The 17,495-nt window shown below is 34.6% G+C and overlaps 2 protein-coding genes across 8 annotated transcripts in view; one reads left to right on the plus strand and one right to left on the minus strand.

The window, feature by feature from the left end:
• LOC134231195 (succinyl-CoA:3-ketoacid coenzyme A transferase 1, mitochondrial-like) overlaps positions 1-17,495 on the minus strand; it is a 67,318-nt gene that overhangs the window by 40,873 nt on the left and 8,950 nt on the right. Inside the window, exons 6-15 of one of the 7 annotated variants that reach the window (XM_062713135.1) lie at positions 10,033-10,139; positions 7,321-7,489; positions 6,295-6,409; positions 5,781-5,875; positions 5,492-5,613; positions 4,946-5,021; positions 4,662-4,751; positions 4,477-4,557; positions 4,260-4,361; positions 1,910-2,703 (exon numbers count right to left, since the gene is read on the minus strand). The exons of 4 other annotated variants lie outside the window; for them this stretch is intronic. In XM_062713135.1, the coding sequence (XP_062569119.1) occupies positions 2,662-2,703; positions 4,260-4,361; positions 4,477-4,557; positions 4,662-4,751; positions 4,946-5,021; positions 5,492-5,613; positions 5,781-5,875; positions 6,295-6,409; positions 7,321-7,489; positions 10,033-10,139 (999 nt within the window). In that variant the 3' untranslated portion in view covers positions 1,910-2,661. Of the gene's footprint in view, positions 1-1,909; positions 2,704-4,259; positions 4,362-4,476; positions 4,558-4,661; positions 4,752-4,945; positions 5,022-5,491; positions 5,614-5,780; positions 5,876-6,294; positions 6,410-7,320; positions 7,490-10,032; positions 10,140-17,495 lie in introns of those variants that run through there. 2 more of the 7 variants (XM_062713152.1, XM_062713159.1) reach the window with 2 other exon arrangements.
• Positions 11,551-12,922, plus strand: LOC134231147 (uncharacterized). The gene has a single exon (XM_062713067.1). The coding sequence runs from the start codon at positions 11,605-11,607 to the stop codon at positions 12,919-12,921; it is 1,317 nt and encodes a 438-aa protein (XP_062569051.1). The 5' UTR covers positions 11,551-11,604; the 3' UTR covers position 12,922.

Genomic DNA, 17,495 nt, shown 5'->3' on the forward strand with positions numbered 1-17,495 from the left:
TCCTGGATAAATAAAGGTTATCATTATTATTCATGTAACATCATCGTTTAATGTGACTTTGGTGTTATGGAGATCTGTTCTCTGTATACAAATCTGGGCTTTAAAATATGACTTTTAATCATCTCCTTCTCAAGAACCACTGTGACAGGAGAGATGGAATTTATAGGGAAACATCCTCAGATAGTGTAGATTCAACTTTGTATTCAAATTATATTTATATGGAAGCATTCTCAGGAAGTGTAGATTTAGATTTGTTCAAATCATGAACCCAGGGGCCAGGGCGGGTTCACAGGGGACGATCAAAGTTTTAAAAAGGAATACCAAGACAAAACTTTAAAAATCTTCTTCTGGAGTACAGCAAAGCCAGAAATTATCATATTTATATGTAGGCATCCTAAGGTATTGTAGATTAAAGTTTTTTTCAAATTATGGCCCCTGGGGGTATGTTGGGGCCACAATCGACAATATAATTTTTACCTAGAAAAATGTAGGAAAAAATCTTTTTTCAGGGACAGCAAAACAATAACTGGGCATATCGCATATTGCCAGATAGTAATTATATTTGATTTGTTTAGATCATGACCAGGATCTTAGAGCAATAACCACATTTATTAAATATTCAGTCTCAGTAATTAAGAATTCAAGAAAATGAAGTGTTCCAGGGTTACTGTAGATAATTTACTCATCTGATTCACAAACTCCTCAAACTTTTTTCATAAATTGTTACCAAAACACCAGCAACATATATTTCTTTTTCCTTCAACAAATTCACCAGAGTTTGTTAAAAACTTGAGTTACAAATGGGTTTTTCATCTTAAGTTTTAGTTTTTTAAATCTTTCTGATAATAATAGCTCAAATTTCATCATTCAAAGTGCATTTTTGAACAAAAATAAATCTTATTTCATGTAAGAGATTTTAGTTATTGATCATGCACATTAGTTGAATAAAATTTTTTCAGTCACAATGACGTAAACAGAAAGTTGTTATGCACTGCCAATATCACTTGTAACATTTTGAACCTTCAGATTAACAGAGGAGGCACTCAGACTAATGCGAGGTAACAAACTTTAAACAAAAACATTGCAACCAACATAATTATGTATGGTAATCACCAATATCCATAAACCTGAAAAATTTGACCTATCTATTAGGTCCTACCTCAATGTATAATTTTATATTTGTGTGGTACTTTATACAGTAATTGTATAAATTGAATAGTACTGTATAATTGTGCAGCTGTATAGTAGTATATAATGTAATAACTGTGTAATACTATATTATTGTATAACTGTTTAATACTGTATCATTGAACAACTGTGTAGTACTCTATATTGACAATTATACTGTACAGTATTGTAGTGGCTACTACAAGGACCTTATAAACAACTACACAATTATTGTTTACATGTTCACTGATGTAAATGGTAAAATTCCCGACATTCCTATCTTGTCATCTCGCTGTTAACATTCTTTAAGAAGGTCTTTTGCCCTTAGAGTTTTTATTTGTAAGAAATGTTTGAAAATAAAATTTATTTCATAAAAATTTTCATAAAGCATTTTATTATCTGAAAATCCAATATTTTAATTGCATGTACATGTATAATGGACGTTAAATGATTCTTTATGATATCATAAATGTACATGTATGTGTAGTTCAGTGGTCACTGTAAATTCCATATATCCTACACTCTCTAATTTTATCCCTCGATCTGAATCACTATCGGTAATCATTATAACAATGATTATAACAACAATTACAATGATAGTAGTTAAGATGGAGAATCAGATGATTTTTTCCTTCCTTGCGGCACACTGATGTTTCTTTGCCTCCTGTAGCTGTTGATTCCTACTTTGAACGTCCCCTACCGCCAATTCAATTTATAAACCTATGTGTTACAACCAAACACAAAAACTGTACAGAAATATCACTTTTATTCTGAAACAAATCAAATATCTCAGAATTCATACATAAATCATGAATAAAAAACATTATATTATTTAAAAATGCCCTCAGATATAAATCTTCAATTGTACATGTGTTATTTGTACACATCTCAAACCAAAATATATAATAAAGAAAATTTTAATTTCCCCTACCTCATATATCAAAATGTTTAATACTAGTACAATGACCCAGGACAATTTATTTTTGGGAGGGAAAAAAGTAAATTGTCAAGACTCTATCAGAAAAAGCAAATATATCATGGAATAAAAAATCAATTACAATTTAATTTTGAAATAATTATAACTATATAATTTAGGTCATACATATTGTACATCCTTAATCAAACAGAGAAATGAGTAATGAAACAATGTATTGAAGCCATTCAAGCAGATATTTGTTTCTGAAGAGTACAGAAAACTTTTAACATTTTAATTTATGATGCAGGACTTTAGGAGACTGTGAGTAAAATCACTTACACAAAACAAAATATAGTAGATGAGCAAGGTTTATCCCTACAATACAAAACGAAACATACAGATATTTGTCTCACAATTATAACATGAGGCTCAGATCACAGAGTTGAGTGTTTTGACCTCTACACCAGTGTTTAAGTCTATAGCTCTTATCATGCCACTCTGTTTATAAGTCTACACATATCACACAGACGTCAGACAAACACAATGACAAGACCAGCAGTGAGTTGTCTCCCCATTATCTATGTCTGAATCTGTCCCATTACTTTAACATCCGGAGCAACCTGAAATAAGATTCATATTAAAAAGAATTATAAATTATGATACTGCTCAACACAAGACATGGATCTGGATATAGAAATAATCCATCTCAGTCTCAGATGTATTTCCACAGAGGATTCTCAAATGGATATCACAACATTATTTCAAATATGGCAAAGTTTACAAATTGTATATACATTAAATATTTTTTTTAATTTAATAACCTCCACACATAGAACAGTTTGTCAATTAATTTTGCAAATTGTATACACATCAATCATTTATTCATAAATGAATCCTAAAACACTACGTAAAGGCAATATCTGTTATTATTTATTGCATGATAGTGAGGGAAATATGAAGACTTATTCAGCCAAGAAAAATCATATATCATATATCAAAACCTTTGAAATAAACATAAACGTTCACATTCAGCACTGCTCTCAAATTCATTCATTTTTTACGTAAAGTTACAATAAAAACCTAAGGTCAACACATTATCATCAATTTTGTGACGTAAACCAGGCTATTGTGACGTCTATTTCTCTCGGGAGTTTTCATTCAACGAACTAGAACTATATTGCGGGAAAATACACTCGGTGTTCCAAAGAGGTAGAATATGATAAAAAGTGTGCGATGACCGGGAAATATGTAGTTTTATGACCGCTCACATGATAATCTAGAACCAATCAGATAACGCGTTGTGTAGAATATTTATAATGAGGTATAATAATAAAAATTATGCATATTTGCTTCATTCAATATTTTTTTTTTAGTTCAATAACTTACCCCCGTAAAATCCCGAGTATTGGGCACGCTCTTTTTCGTCAGAAAAATGTTCAAAAGTAGGGATGCGCTCAATACATCGGAACAAAATTCATCCCCCTTTTTTTCAGGTCACTTTCTCAGTGCCGAGGACCATTTTCCTGATCCATTTCAATTGATTACCCTTTTGTAACCAATTACATCAAAGTTAATCGAATTTTAGAGAGTTATATGCGTAAGTCCTACCTGTTGTAGAAATATACATATACCTTAAGTATTGAAAGAAAGAAAACCGTTTCCATGCTTTCTAAAATCAAATTCTGATGAAAAACGATCTTTGTTTATATTTTATTTCCATTGCATGTTTCACCATTTTGAACTACCGTCGCTTATATCATCAACGAACAGAATGTCGCTTAAGACATAGATGTATTTAATTAATACCTATAAATAAGTCAACAGCTATAATCTTTTTGATGTTTTCTGATTTATTCTTATTTCTATAACTTATTTTTATGTTTTTAAATTTAATATATGTGATTTGAGTTACAAATTGTTAGGGATTCTATTGCCGCGTCATTGCTATATTTAACTTCAGTCTAAGTTGTCATATAGGCCATGAGTGGCATGACCGTTGTTTTATATAACAATTATCACTTCAACACCTGCGTTATTAAAACACTAGGCAGTGGAAGCACATATAAACGTTTTTGTTAAAACAGTCAATTACAACCAAGAAAATTATCAATGGATACCAAGAACTGTTTAATTACTAAAAGCTTATTATTATAAGGAGTAACTAATTTGCACGTACCACAAATTCACAGTTGGTGGCACCAACAATGCTGGCGACATCTTCATTTTTTGCGATCTCCGTTAAAATTAGTCCCTTTTCTGAGTCAACGTCAAACACACACTGAAATATAAAGGATTATAATCAAACACACAATTTTAATGATGAAGATCTCTCACTTTTTACCACAGTAGCTCCGTTTACTGATAAAGATTGACTGCATCAGTGTTAGTCCTACCTTGTCTGTGATGATCATATCCACACAGTTTTTACCCGTCAGCGGCAGATCACAGCTATTGACTATCTTACTGTTTCCTTTCTGAAATATATAAACTCATTAAACTTATACTGAACCATAAATCAAACTATAAACTTACTGATAAGGTTTTAAATGAGTAAACCTAAGTCAGAATATTATACAACCTTGTCCTGGTGCTCCATGGTAACAATAACCTTAGTTTTGTGACTGGATACCAGATCCATAGCTCCACCCATTCCCTTGACCAATCGACCCTTAAATAATTATGGAGCACAGATCAGTCAAACAAAACATCTGTTCATTAAATGAATTATAAACACACAAATTCCCCATCAGAATTGAAACATGAAACCAAAAAAATTTTCTTCACAAAGAGTACCTTAAGTTTTTATTTATAAATTATAATCAAAGTTAAACTGATTTTCCTGACATACACTCTTTAGCTTACCGGAATCATCCAGTTGGCCAAATCTCCATAACGAGAAACTTGTAATGCCCCTAGTATGGTCAAGTTAATATGTCCTCTGTAAAAACAATATCAGTCATACAATTAAACAAGAAACTTGTAATGCCCCTAGTATGGTCAAGTTTATGTGACCTCTGTAAAAACAATCACTCGTACAATTAATGGAGAAATGTGTAATGCCCCTAGAATGTTTAGTTAATATGTCAACTGTAAAAATGAATTATGTTTCAAATGTGATATCCATACCCTGTAAAGTCTTTTTTTAATTAAAATGATTGGAGGCAATAGTCAATGTATTTTTGTACAAAATACAGGGATGTAGCCTTTAACTTGAAATATGATGGAATACAAGACTGGAACCTTATCAGATTAAAAATATAACTTATATTAACCGCGTCAGCTCCTTTACTGGCATAATGAAGTTTAAGGTAAAATTCGTTTGTTTGAGCTGTGTTTTCTTTAATAAAATGTAGGGGTTTAAAAAGCTTATGATTTGCTATATCAGTTTAATTTGAGCAATAAACAAACCCTCGAATCATAGCGAAGGAATCATCACTGGAGAAGAAAGAGCTGCCTTGGATGTTGGTGACGGTCTGTTTGCCCGCGTTGATCAGATCTGGGTCAACCTCATTTGGTAATGGGTAAGGACCCTGTAAGGGTACAATATAACGGTTATTTTTCCTTCAGAATATTAATGTTATAATGTTACAGTGAGAGTAATGGGATAAAACCTCTCTCAAATCACAGTTATCTCAGTATAAAGTAGCACATATAAAGCAATTCATTTTTTAATAATCAAGATAATTGGGAAACTAACCAATCCCATGATTCCGTTTTCACTCTGTAGATGGACAGTCATTCCTGGTGGGATATAATTACTGGCCAACATTGGCATTCCAATACCCAGATTGGCTGAAAATATTGAGCAAAGATAAAAACATATAGATTGGCTGAAACTATATGACCAGAAACAAGCAACATTCAGATTGGTTGAATTTATTTTACCAGGAATATCAGTAATTTTCAGATTGACTGAAATTATTTGACCAGAAATATAAACAAAAAGTCATGTAGATTGGCTGAAAAAATCTTAGAAATAAGAAACTTTCAAATTGGCTGAAAATTATTTGACCAGAATTATAAACAGCATTTAATTTGCACAGCACAGTTAAGGTTATTATCCAATATAAATAATGTACTAAAAATGATCGCTATCCTGATTACGAATACATTTTTAAATATAAAATATAAGTCGATATTTCCATTGCACACCTTAACTGTACTGCGTGGTTGAAAATATTTCACAAGAAATAAAAACAACACTTGTCTACCATATATTCCATCATGGAACTCCAGAGCTGCCCGCTTTATGATTCTGTTTCTCATTTCCGCGGCCTTGTCATTTGTCTCTGGTTCCTCTTTACCTTCTGTCCGTGTTGTCAGTCTCTGTATGGAAGATTATACATTTATTGACTGAGTTCGAGGGTAACATGCGTTTTGTCGGACCCAAGAACCAAACTGGCCGAAGGCAGACAGTTTGGTTCCACTGTCCGACAATTAAAACGCATTTTGCCCGAGAACTCAGTCAATAAATGTTTTGTTATACCTTTCATATTATTTTAATTTATTTTTTTTTTTATTTACATGCATTTTGTACTTTATTCCGTGATGTAACATCAAATCTTTCCATGTTTAACACAAGCGAATGAAAATGAGATTAAGCTCCACCCATTCTGTGACGTAAGCGGTCCAACATCTCTCCGAGCGGTCCAACATCTCACTCAGCGGTCCAACATCGATTTTTTTATGCCCGCTCAGCAAAACATTAAAAATGTTAGACTTTTTTTCGTATAGAATTGTATAGGAACAAATTTCTAAAGGTATAACAAAATTCATTAAGAGACAGAGGATTTCTACATTAAACTTTCCTTTATGATATATGTTGACCTCTTCCCCCCTTTTCTGTTTAATTTTACCTGTATCCACTTTTTAGCTGTTTATTTATATCTCTATCCTCTTCTACTGTTTATTTTTACCTCTATCCTCTTTTACTGTTTATTTTTACCTCTATCCTCTTTTTAGCTGTTTATTTTTACCTCTATCCTCTTTTACTGTTTATTTTTACCTCTATCCTCTTTTACTGTTTATTTTTACCTCTATCCTCTTTTACTGTTTATTTTTACCTCTATCCTTTTTTACTGTGTATTTTTACCTCTATCCTCTTTTACTGTTTATTTTTACCTCTATCCTCTTTTACTGTTTATTTTTACCTCTATCCTCTTTTACTGTTTATTTTTACCTCTATCCTATTTTACTGTTTATTTTTACCTCTATCCTCTTTTACTGTTTATTTTTACCTCTATCCTCTTTTGGTAGCTGGGTCCTTTGATGACTCTCTGTACGTATACATGTGGAACGTGGACGTCCTCTGGTGGAATTTCTCCAACTTCCACGATCTCCTCTACTTCAGCTATCGTGATTCGCCCGGCCTTACACATCGGGGGGTTAAAGTTACGAGCTGTCTTTCTACAAACAGAAAATAGTTTATTCAAATACTTTTCTTAGCCTTATAAAACAAGAATTTCAACAAAAAAGGGTTCATTTATATCACTTTAAATTATCTAGTGTCTTGTAATATCTTTAATGCAAAGGTGCTTTATGTGCATCTTGATTTGATGTCTAGTGTCTTGACCTAAATATTTAAGGTACTGGAGTTTTCTCTCTATATCTATTAACCTAAAAGTGAAGATTCCCACCTTGTCGTGATTGTGTGGCTTGATCTACTTAAGGTGGAGTGCAACACCACCTTTTTATTTTATAGATCTTTGAGTCATCCTTTCCTCAGTATCTTAAAAGTCAGTTTTCCCACTTTGTCTGCCTTGTGTGCCATGATCTACTGACTTAAAGATGATGTTTCCCACTTTGTCAGCATTGTGTGCCTTGATCTTCTTACCTTAAGGTGAGGTTTCCCACTTTGTCTGTCTTATGTGCCTTGATCTACTAATCTTAAGGTGAGGTTTCCCACTTTGTCTGTCTTATGTGCCTTGATCTACTAATCTGAAGTTGAGGTTTCCTATTTTGTCTGTCTTATGTACCTTGATCTACTGACATAAAGGTGAGGTTTCACACTTTATCTGCCATGTGTGCCTTGACCTACTGACTTACGGTTAGGTTTCCTTCTTTGTCTGCCTTGTGTGCCTTGATCTACTGACCTAAGGTGAGGTTTCCTACTTTGTTGCATTGAGTGCCTTGATGTACTGACCTAAAGGTGAGGTTTCCTACTTTGTTGCATTGAGTGCCTTGATGTACTGACCTAAAGGTGAGGTTTCCGTATTTGTTGCCTTGAGTGCCATGACTTACTGATTTAAAGGTAAGGTTTCCTACTTCATTGCCTTGAGTACCTTGATCTACTGACCTAAAGGTGAGGTTTCCTTTTTTGTCTGTCTTGGTGTGCCTTGATCTACTGACCTGAATGTGAGGTTTTTCACTTTGTCTGCCTTGTGTGCCTTGATCTACTAGCCTAAATGTGAGGTTTCTTACTTTGTCTGTCTTATGTGCCTTGATCTTCTTACCTAAAGGTGAGGTTTCCCACATTATCTGCCTTGTGTGCCTTGACCTACAGACCTACGGTTAGGTTTCCTTCTTTATCTGTCTTGTGTGCCTTGATATACTGACCTAAAGGTGAGGTTTCACACTTTGTCTGCCTTGAGTGCCTTCACCTACTGACTTACGGTTAGGTTTCCTACTTTGTCTGCCTTGTGTGTCTTGATCTACTGACCTAAATGTGAGGTTTTTCACTTTGTCTGCCTTGTGTGCCTTGATCTACTAACCTAAAGGTGAGGTTTCTTACTTTGTCTGTCTTGTGTGCCTTGATATACTGACCTAAAGGTGAGGTTTCACACTTTGTCTGCCTTGAGTGCCTTCACCTACTGACTTACGGTTAGGTTTCCTACTTTGTCTGCCTTGTGTGTCTTGATCTACTGACCTGAAGGTGAGGTTTCCTACTTTGTTGTCTTGAGTGCCATGACTTACTGATTAAAAGCTGAGGTTTCCTACTTCATTGCCTTAAGTGCCTTGATCTACTGACCTAAAGGTGAAGTTTCCTACTTTGTCTGTCTTGGTGTGCCTTGATCTACTGACCTGAATGTGAGGTTTTTCACTTTGTCTGCCTTGTGTGCCTTGATCTACTAGCCTAAAGGTGAGGTTTCTTACTTTGTCTGTCTTATGTGCCTTGATCTACTAGCCTAAATGTGAGGTTTCTTACTTTGTCTGCCTTGAGTGTCATGACTTACTGACTTTAAGGTGAGGTTTCCAACTTCATTGCCTTGAATGCCTTGACTTACTGACCTTAATGTGAGGTTTCCCACTTTGTCTGTCTTGTGTGCCTTAATCTACTGACCTAAAGGTTAGGTTTCCTTCTTTGTCTGTCTTGTGTGCCTTGATATACTGACCTAAAGGTGAGGTTTCCTTCTTTGTCTGTCTTGAGTGCCTTGACCTACTGACCTACGGTTAGGTTTCCTACTTTGTCTGTCTTGAGTGCCTTGATCTACTGACCTGAAGGTGAGGTTTCCGTATTTGTTGCCTTGAGTGCCATGACTTACTGATTAAAAGCTGAGGTTTCCTACTTCATTGCCTTAAGTGCCTTGATCTACTGACCTAAAGGTGAAGTTTCCTACTTTGTCTGCCTTGTGTGCCTTGATCTACTAGCCTAAAGGTGAGGTTTCTTACTTTGTCTGTCTTATGTGCCTTGATCTACTAGCCTAAATGTGAGGTTTCTTACTTTGTCTGCCTTGAGTGTCATGACTTACTGACTTTAAGGTGAGGTTTCCAACTTCATTGCCTTGAATGCCTTGACTTACTGACCTTAAAGTGAGGTTTCCCACTTTGTCTGCCTTGTGTGCCTTGACCTATTGACCTAAAAGTGAGGTTTCCTACTTTGTCTGTCTTGTGTGCCTTGATCTACTGACCTAAAAGTGAGGTTTCCTACTTTGTCTGTCTTGTGTGCCTTGATCTACTGACCTAAGGTGAGGTTTCCTACTTTGGAGCCTTGAGTGCCTTGGTCTACTGACCTAAATGTGAGGTTTCCCACTTTATCTGCCTTGTGTGCCTTGATAAGGGCAAAGTCACCTGTGATGGCTTCTTCCATGATATACTTAAATCCATTGAATTCCCTTACCTAAAATAAATAAATAAAATCATTGCATTCGAACCAAACACTCCAAATTGTAAAGCATTTTGCGGAAGTGTACATCGATTTAATTATATTATTGTTTTGGGGGTTTTATGCCCCCCCCCCCTTCAAGATTTAGGGCTATATAGTTTTTGCCCTGTCTGCCTGCCTATTTGATGGCAAAAATCATAACTTTGCCCATAATTTTTGAGTGGTTTTGACTATATCTCACAAGTGAAATCACTCTGACAAGAACTTGTTCCGTTTTCTCAAATTTGATCTCTTAACCTTGACCTTGGAATTTTACCCACTAATACAAAAAAATGTTAAACTTAATTCTTAGTCCTAACTTTTGAACAGTTAGCACTAGGCTTTCATGTTTCGCAAGTGTATTCCTTTTGTCAGTATGTTTGAATACAGTTACCAACAAATTTGACCTTTAAACACTGACCTTGAAGTTTAACTCAATTTTTAAAAACTTTAACATTGGCCATAACTTCTGAACAGTGAACCCCTGGAAGTTTCATATTTCACAGGTGTAGTCCTTATGCCAAGGTCTTTCTTTAAAAATCAACATGTTTGATATTTTGACCTTGACCTTAGAGGCGAAACTGAGAAATTTCAATCCTCAATATTAGCTGCCATACAGGTATCATTGTTTTAAAAGCACCTCTTATTTGGGGGTATTCTCTCATCTTTGTTGAATTGCTATACTTTTGGTAAACATTTTGGTTTTTTTTTTCATTTATTGAAAAAAATCCATATACCGTTTAAGTGGAAATTTTAGCGGAACACAAATTTAGCGATTTGTCCTTAAAAACTGGTATTTTATTTTTTGCGAGATGTAAATTTAGCGATTTTAAAATGTTCATTAAAGAACCTATTACAAATAAAACGCAATTAATTTTAGCGATATCAAATTTAAGCGATCTCAGCACCCTCGCTAATAATGCCAAAATTAAACCCTCGCTAAAATTTCTACTTATACGGTATTTTATGAAATGTTCTTAATTTCTATTGGGAGAAAATCTACTGTTTAGAATGTCAGTTATAAATGTCGTAGACTCTGGCACCCACACAAAACAAAAGACCCATGGTCAACAGGAAGTGTTTTGAAAGGATAACATACTACAGATTGGACAAATGGACAGTAGATAAATAAACTGCTGCAGATATATCCCTATTTAAAAAATTACCAAAGAGTGAATGAAGAGAACCCAGTATCTTTGTTCAGAAGGGGTATTATCTTCTCATAGGCAGGGGTCAATGAGGTCATCTTTAGGCCTAAAGTAGGTCGAGGAGAGATTTTGTTCTTCTTTTGTTTTCATACAAGTATTTTATCTATTCTGCCTTTATAAAAGCTTGTCGGGTTTCAATTAAAATTATGGCAGCTTTTTGTAAGCTAGGAAGACATGAAGACCTTGAATGGAGAGTTTCTTTCTCTCTGGCAGAACAAAAACTTGTGTATGCAATGAACCACTGTCAATTTTTAACCTACGGCTTACTTAAACTGTTTTTAACAGAAATAATAAACAATGGACTTAGTGATGATGATAAATTACTGTGCTCCTATTACATGAAGACTGCAGTTTTCTGGGTGATACAACAAAATACAATCCCTCACTGGTGTCCACAAAATCTCCTGGGGGGTTTCTGGGTCTGTTTTAAACTCATCCTCAAATGGGTGTTTGAGGGGGTCTGTCCTAACTTTTTCATTCCAGATAATAACATGTTTTTGAGCAAAATCCATGGCATCAAACAACATCAACTATTTATAAGACTGTATGAGTTGTATGAGATGGGTTTAGCATTACTGCTATACAGTCCCTCCATTAGGCCTTATATTATAAATGTCCTTCATAAACCTAGACTCTCCATCTGTACAGATCAACAGACTCTGATTTCTGAGGCTGAGTTTGATATATACCTATACAATGAAATATTAAGTCATAACACATTAAACAAATTGTACATGCAAGGCTGTATGAGATATCTACATAAAATAGAACAGATAATAGGTTCACCCCTCCTGACACAGTATCAAGTCCTATTGCTACAGAGACTTACAGCTTCTGTCCTTCAGTACACTGCTTTTATATTACACATGAAAACTTACACTCATAAAAACAAATTGATGTACATAGCTGACAAAATCTCCTGTCACATGCTGAAATTAGCAGCCAAGTTTGGTTGTATTACTGACATGCTGTACATAGCCATGTATTATTACAAGACACTTCGATACAAGGAAGCTTTATCTATTGTTAAGGGGATCAAAGTCATATTAAAACAGCCATATGTGATTTATTGGGATAATGTAGATACAGAGATGTATATTGAGGCTGTAGGGGGGCAGTCCTGGTCTACAAAGATAAGACAGGCTTTAGCACGGGACATCAAACTTATCAATGAAAACCATTACATCAGTGAATTGATACCAGAACAACAGTCTGATCTAAACAACCATGTTTCTGAATTATCTGTCCCACCCTATATACTGTTATACATGCTAGAGATCTTGTGTTACAGACATGTAGACAAAATGAGAGCACAAAGAGCTCTAGATGATCTACAGACCTTAGTTCACTATGATCAGGGGCAGCTTATAGAATTAAATTACAGAGACATATCGTGGCAGATTCTAGGGATCTGTCAACAGATGACAGGGAACCTCCAGGCTGCTCTATACTCATACCAACATTCTCTCAGACAAGAACCAACCCACAAAATACAAATAGCTACAATTATCAGAATTATTATATTATTGTACAAACTTTATTTCAGTTAATTTTTGTAAACTTATTTATATGAATGATATATAACATGGCAGATTCTGTCAGAAGATAATACTGCATGGGAACCTCCAGGCTTCTCTATCCTCACACAGCAGTCACTCAAACAAAGACTATTCCACAAAATAAACACAGCTACACAAATGAGAATAGAACAGGAAGTTTTCCTCAATAAAGTTCTTTAATTAGTAAAAAAAAAAAATGCCAAAAATTTACAATGTTTCACCATCCCCCCCTTGTCATGATTTTAACTTAACAATTTAGAATCAACACTGCCCCGGGGTGCTACCACATAATTTCAGCTTTTCTGGCCAATTGTTCTTGCAAAGAAAAGTAAAATTTTTTAAGATTGTTCCTATTTATTTCTATTTAAAACTTGGATTCCCTATTGCCCTATGCCAGGTGGTCATGGTTTTAACAATTAGGAATTAACACTACCCCAGGATGCTTTCACATAAGTTTCAGCTTTTCTGGACCAGTGCTGCTTAAGAAGATTTTCTTTAGTCTTTTGTTGATTATCTCCCCTTCTAAGGGGACTTGGTCGTTTATTTAAAAAATTAAATTCCAAATCACCCAAGGATGCTTTGTACCAAGTTAGGTTAAAATGGCCCAGTGGTTCTTAAGAAGAAATCAAAAATGTGAAAAGTTTATAGACGGACAGACGTACGATGGACAACAGGTGATCAGAAAAGCTCTAGAGCTTTCCCCAAGTCACATTGGCAGATTTTTAGAGGTGTTTATCACCATCTTTATTCCCTTGAAAATGAATTAGCCTCATATTATGTCCCTATGTAAAGAAACCAATGCAGATCCATATAACATGAAGATGCTGTAATAACATTCTAATATCATTGTTTAATGTGGCTTTGTTGTAATAGAGATCTTTTCTCTGCATACAAATCTTGGCTTAACTAGAACTGTCCAAATGGGACAAAATACCCCCGCTGGGGTTTTCAAAAGTAAGTTTTTCCATAATAAAGATATGTATCAAAAACGAATAATGAAATTTTTCTTCCAGTGACCTTGAATTTCAACCAAATGACCTTGGGTCAAGGTCATGACACACCCTACAGCCATGGACAATCTTTGTGTGAAATGAAAACCTACTAAGTTTATCCTTAAAAAAAGATATGGACCTGACACAAATTATAAAATTTTTCTTCCAGTGACCTTGAACTTCCCTAAATGACCTTGGGTCAAGGTCATGACACACCCCTGCCCTGGGTCATTGGCAATCTTTGTGTGAAATGAAAACCTACCAAGATTATCCATAAGAAAGATATGGACCAGACACGAATTATGAAATTTTTCTTCCAGTGACCTTGAACTTCCCAGATGACCTTGGGTCAAGGTCATGACACACCCTTGGGTCATGAGCAATCTTTGTGTGAAATGAAAACCTACCAAGTTTATCCATAAAAGATAGGTATCAAACACGAATTTTGAAATTTTTCTTTCAGTGATCTTGAACTTCCCCAAATGACCTTGGGTCAAGGTCATGACACACCCTTGGGGTATAGGCAATCTGTGTGAAATGAGAACCAACCAAGTTTATCCAAAAGAAAGAAATGGACTAGACATGAACTATGAAATTTTTCTTCCATTGACCTTGAACTTCCCAAATGACCTTAGGTCAAGGTCATGACACATTCTTAGATCATGAGCAATCTTAGTGTGGAGTAGTAGATTCTAATGTTCATCTGTATGAAAAATATGGACCAGACACAATTGCACAGCTAGACGGACAGACAGACAGACGGATAAGGTGATTCCTATATACCCCTCCCCCAAACTACGTTTGCGGGGGGTATAAAAATGTGGCTCAAAATTAGGTCCAACTTTAATTCTATTGAATATAACATGGAAATAAATGAATCTATGGTTATTTTTTCTATCAAATGAATTTCAATTAACCCAGTTGTTCTGAAGTGCAAAACGTTTACAGGCGGACAGACAACCTACAGATAAAATGTTATCTATATTACCTCGTAAACCCTCACTCTGTGCCTTCTATACCTTTCATTATGTACTACTTAAGACTTAAATGGAAAAATAAGACGTAATTTCCATTTCATAAGCCCTTTTCTGCTTTCATAGGAAATAATTTGTTGCCCAATATATATACCTTTCCCATAAACTATATACTGTAAATCACCTTTTATTCATAAGAACATTATTTTCATGTAATTACCGTATATACTCGCCTATAAGTCGGTTTTTAGGGAGTTAATATCAGATCTTAAACTCTTTGTCCGACTTATAGGCGAGCTATAAAAAGAATGGTTTTATATGAGTCAGTCCAAATGAAATATAAGCTTATTAATAACAACCGACTTATAGGCGAACCGACTTATAGGCGAGTATATACGGTACCCAAGACAGATGGCCTGCTTGTGAAATTTTCATTCTTTGGTATATTCATATTTCTAAAAGATAATATAGAACAATAATAAAAATCTGTGGATGTTCTGTCTCCCTTAATAATGAGTTAATGAAAATTAAGTGATCTAGGGTTACTGTAGATTATTTACTCATCTGATTCATAAACTCATTAAACTTTTTTTTAAAAATTGTCACCAAAACACCAGCAGCATGTATCTCTTTTTCCTCCAATAAAGTCATCAAAATTTTTTTTTTAAATAATGGTTACACATGAGTTTTTTATATCTTTAAATTTAGTAAAGAAAGTCTTCTAAATCTTTCTGATAATGATAGTTCAAATTTCATCAAAGTACATTTTCTGAACAAAAATCAATCTGATTTCATGCAACATATTTCAGTTATTGATCGTGCACATTAGCTAAATAAAAATTTCTCAGTTGATTGACATGCGTAGAAAGCCAATATCACTTGTAACATCTTGTGCCTTCAGATTAACAAAGGGGACACTCAGACTAATGCCAGGTAACAAACTTTAAACAAAAAAAATTAAAACCAAAACACAAAATCATCAATATCAATAAACCTACCAAGGCAACTAAACTAAAGATGGAAAAAAAACTCTCACAAGCCTCCACGTAATGATACCGTACCTGTAAGGACAAACAGACTGACTGACAGGCAGCAGCAAATTAAAGCAATATGACTCTCCCTTCTTTGAAGAAGGCATAAATCACACTTAGCATACCGAGTTTGGTTCCTTTATACCCACAGACAGAATAGGGGAACAAAAAAAGCATTTTAACTAATCAGTTATCATCGGTATAGTGCCCCAAACCCCACAGGAACCCTTGACCATGGATCCATACATTTCACAATTTTGGAAAAGGCATCCTTAATGACATCATAAATGTTTGAATGTTTGATTAAAACCAAGGAGCAGATTTTCAGTATTAGTTATCAGAGCCACCCCTTCCATCCCCCCACCTTTCCCCTCTATCTTATTTCATGTCATGTATCCTTGATCCAGCTGGGGCTTGAAATTCACAATTCTGAAAGAAAGACCCTTGCTTATTTCTATGTATACTTTTTAATTGTAAAAGTTTTCTAGTAAATAATGTATAATTTTATAGCTGTATGGTACTTTATATAGTAATTGTTCAAACTGTATAGTACGTACTGTATAATTCTAGTGACTATGACTATGTAATAGTATATACTTGGTAATCTAATAATTGTGCACTACTTTGTAATTGTATAACTGTTTAATACTGTATCATTGTACAACTGTGTAGTACTCTATATTGACAATTAAACCGTGCAGTATTCTAGTCATGGCTACCCCTTACCAAACTGATATGTTTGCTGCAGGCCTGCAGCAAGTCTGCTGCAAGCTTGCAGCAAACAAAATTGTTCGCAGGAAGAAAATTTTCTTGTTCGCAGATGATTGCCGCTAGCTGCGATCTTGCGGCAAACATTGCAGCAATTGCTGCAAGCTTGCAGCAAATTCGCAGGAACCCAACATGTTTGCAGGAACATTGCAAGAAACATACACGCCAATTTAATGTTCGCAGCAAGTTCGCAGGAAACTTTTCACTATTCAAATGTTTGCAGGAAGTTCGCAAGAACAGTAAACAAGTCAAATCAGCCAATGAAACGCAGATTTTACTGGGTCAACACAAAACTGGCCATTTTGAAATGTTGGAATTGAAGCTGTACACGTTTCAATATTTTGTTAGGAATATACATCGTTTTGAATGATTAAAAGTGCCAAACTCTGGATGTAGGTGTTCATTCTATCAGTGATATCTAATTGGTAAGAAATGATTTTGATTTTTTTTGATATTTGAAAGAATATTTCTTAAAAGCACGTTTGAGTAACTGGTGTAAATGTTATGTCAAATCTAAATCTGTTTCTTATGAATTTCAGTCCTCTTTTTGATATCACAAATGTATGATTCTTAAAAGTATTAATGGACCCAAATCAGGTAAATGATATCAAATTATTTAGTAAATGTGTAATCACAAAAATATTCATTAAAAATTATTTGTAAAGTTCTTAAAGTTCAAGCTGTTCATATAAAAAGCTATCATGCACTTTAATTTTAAAAAGGTATGATAACTTTGTCTCAAGAACGTACAGAGGGCCTATCATAACTTCATAAAACTGCATCATTTCAGAAACATGTGG

The sequence above is a fragment of the Saccostrea cucullata genome, unplaced genomic scaffold (genome assembly GCF_032062105.1).
Source record: "Saccostrea cucullata isolate Sc308-1 unplaced genomic scaffold, CSIRO_AGI_Scuc_v1 ctg3825, whole genome shotgun sequence".
In the NCBI taxonomy this organism is placed as follows: domain Eukaryota; kingdom Metazoa; phylum Mollusca; class Bivalvia; order Ostreida; family Ostreidae; genus Saccostrea; species Saccostrea cuccullata.

What these genes read in the sequence shown, in the direction of transcription:
- LOC134231147 (XM_062713067.1), top strand. Translation starts at nt 11,605, where the DNA reads ATGAACCACTGTCAATTTTTAACCTACGGCTTACTTAAACTGTTTTTA.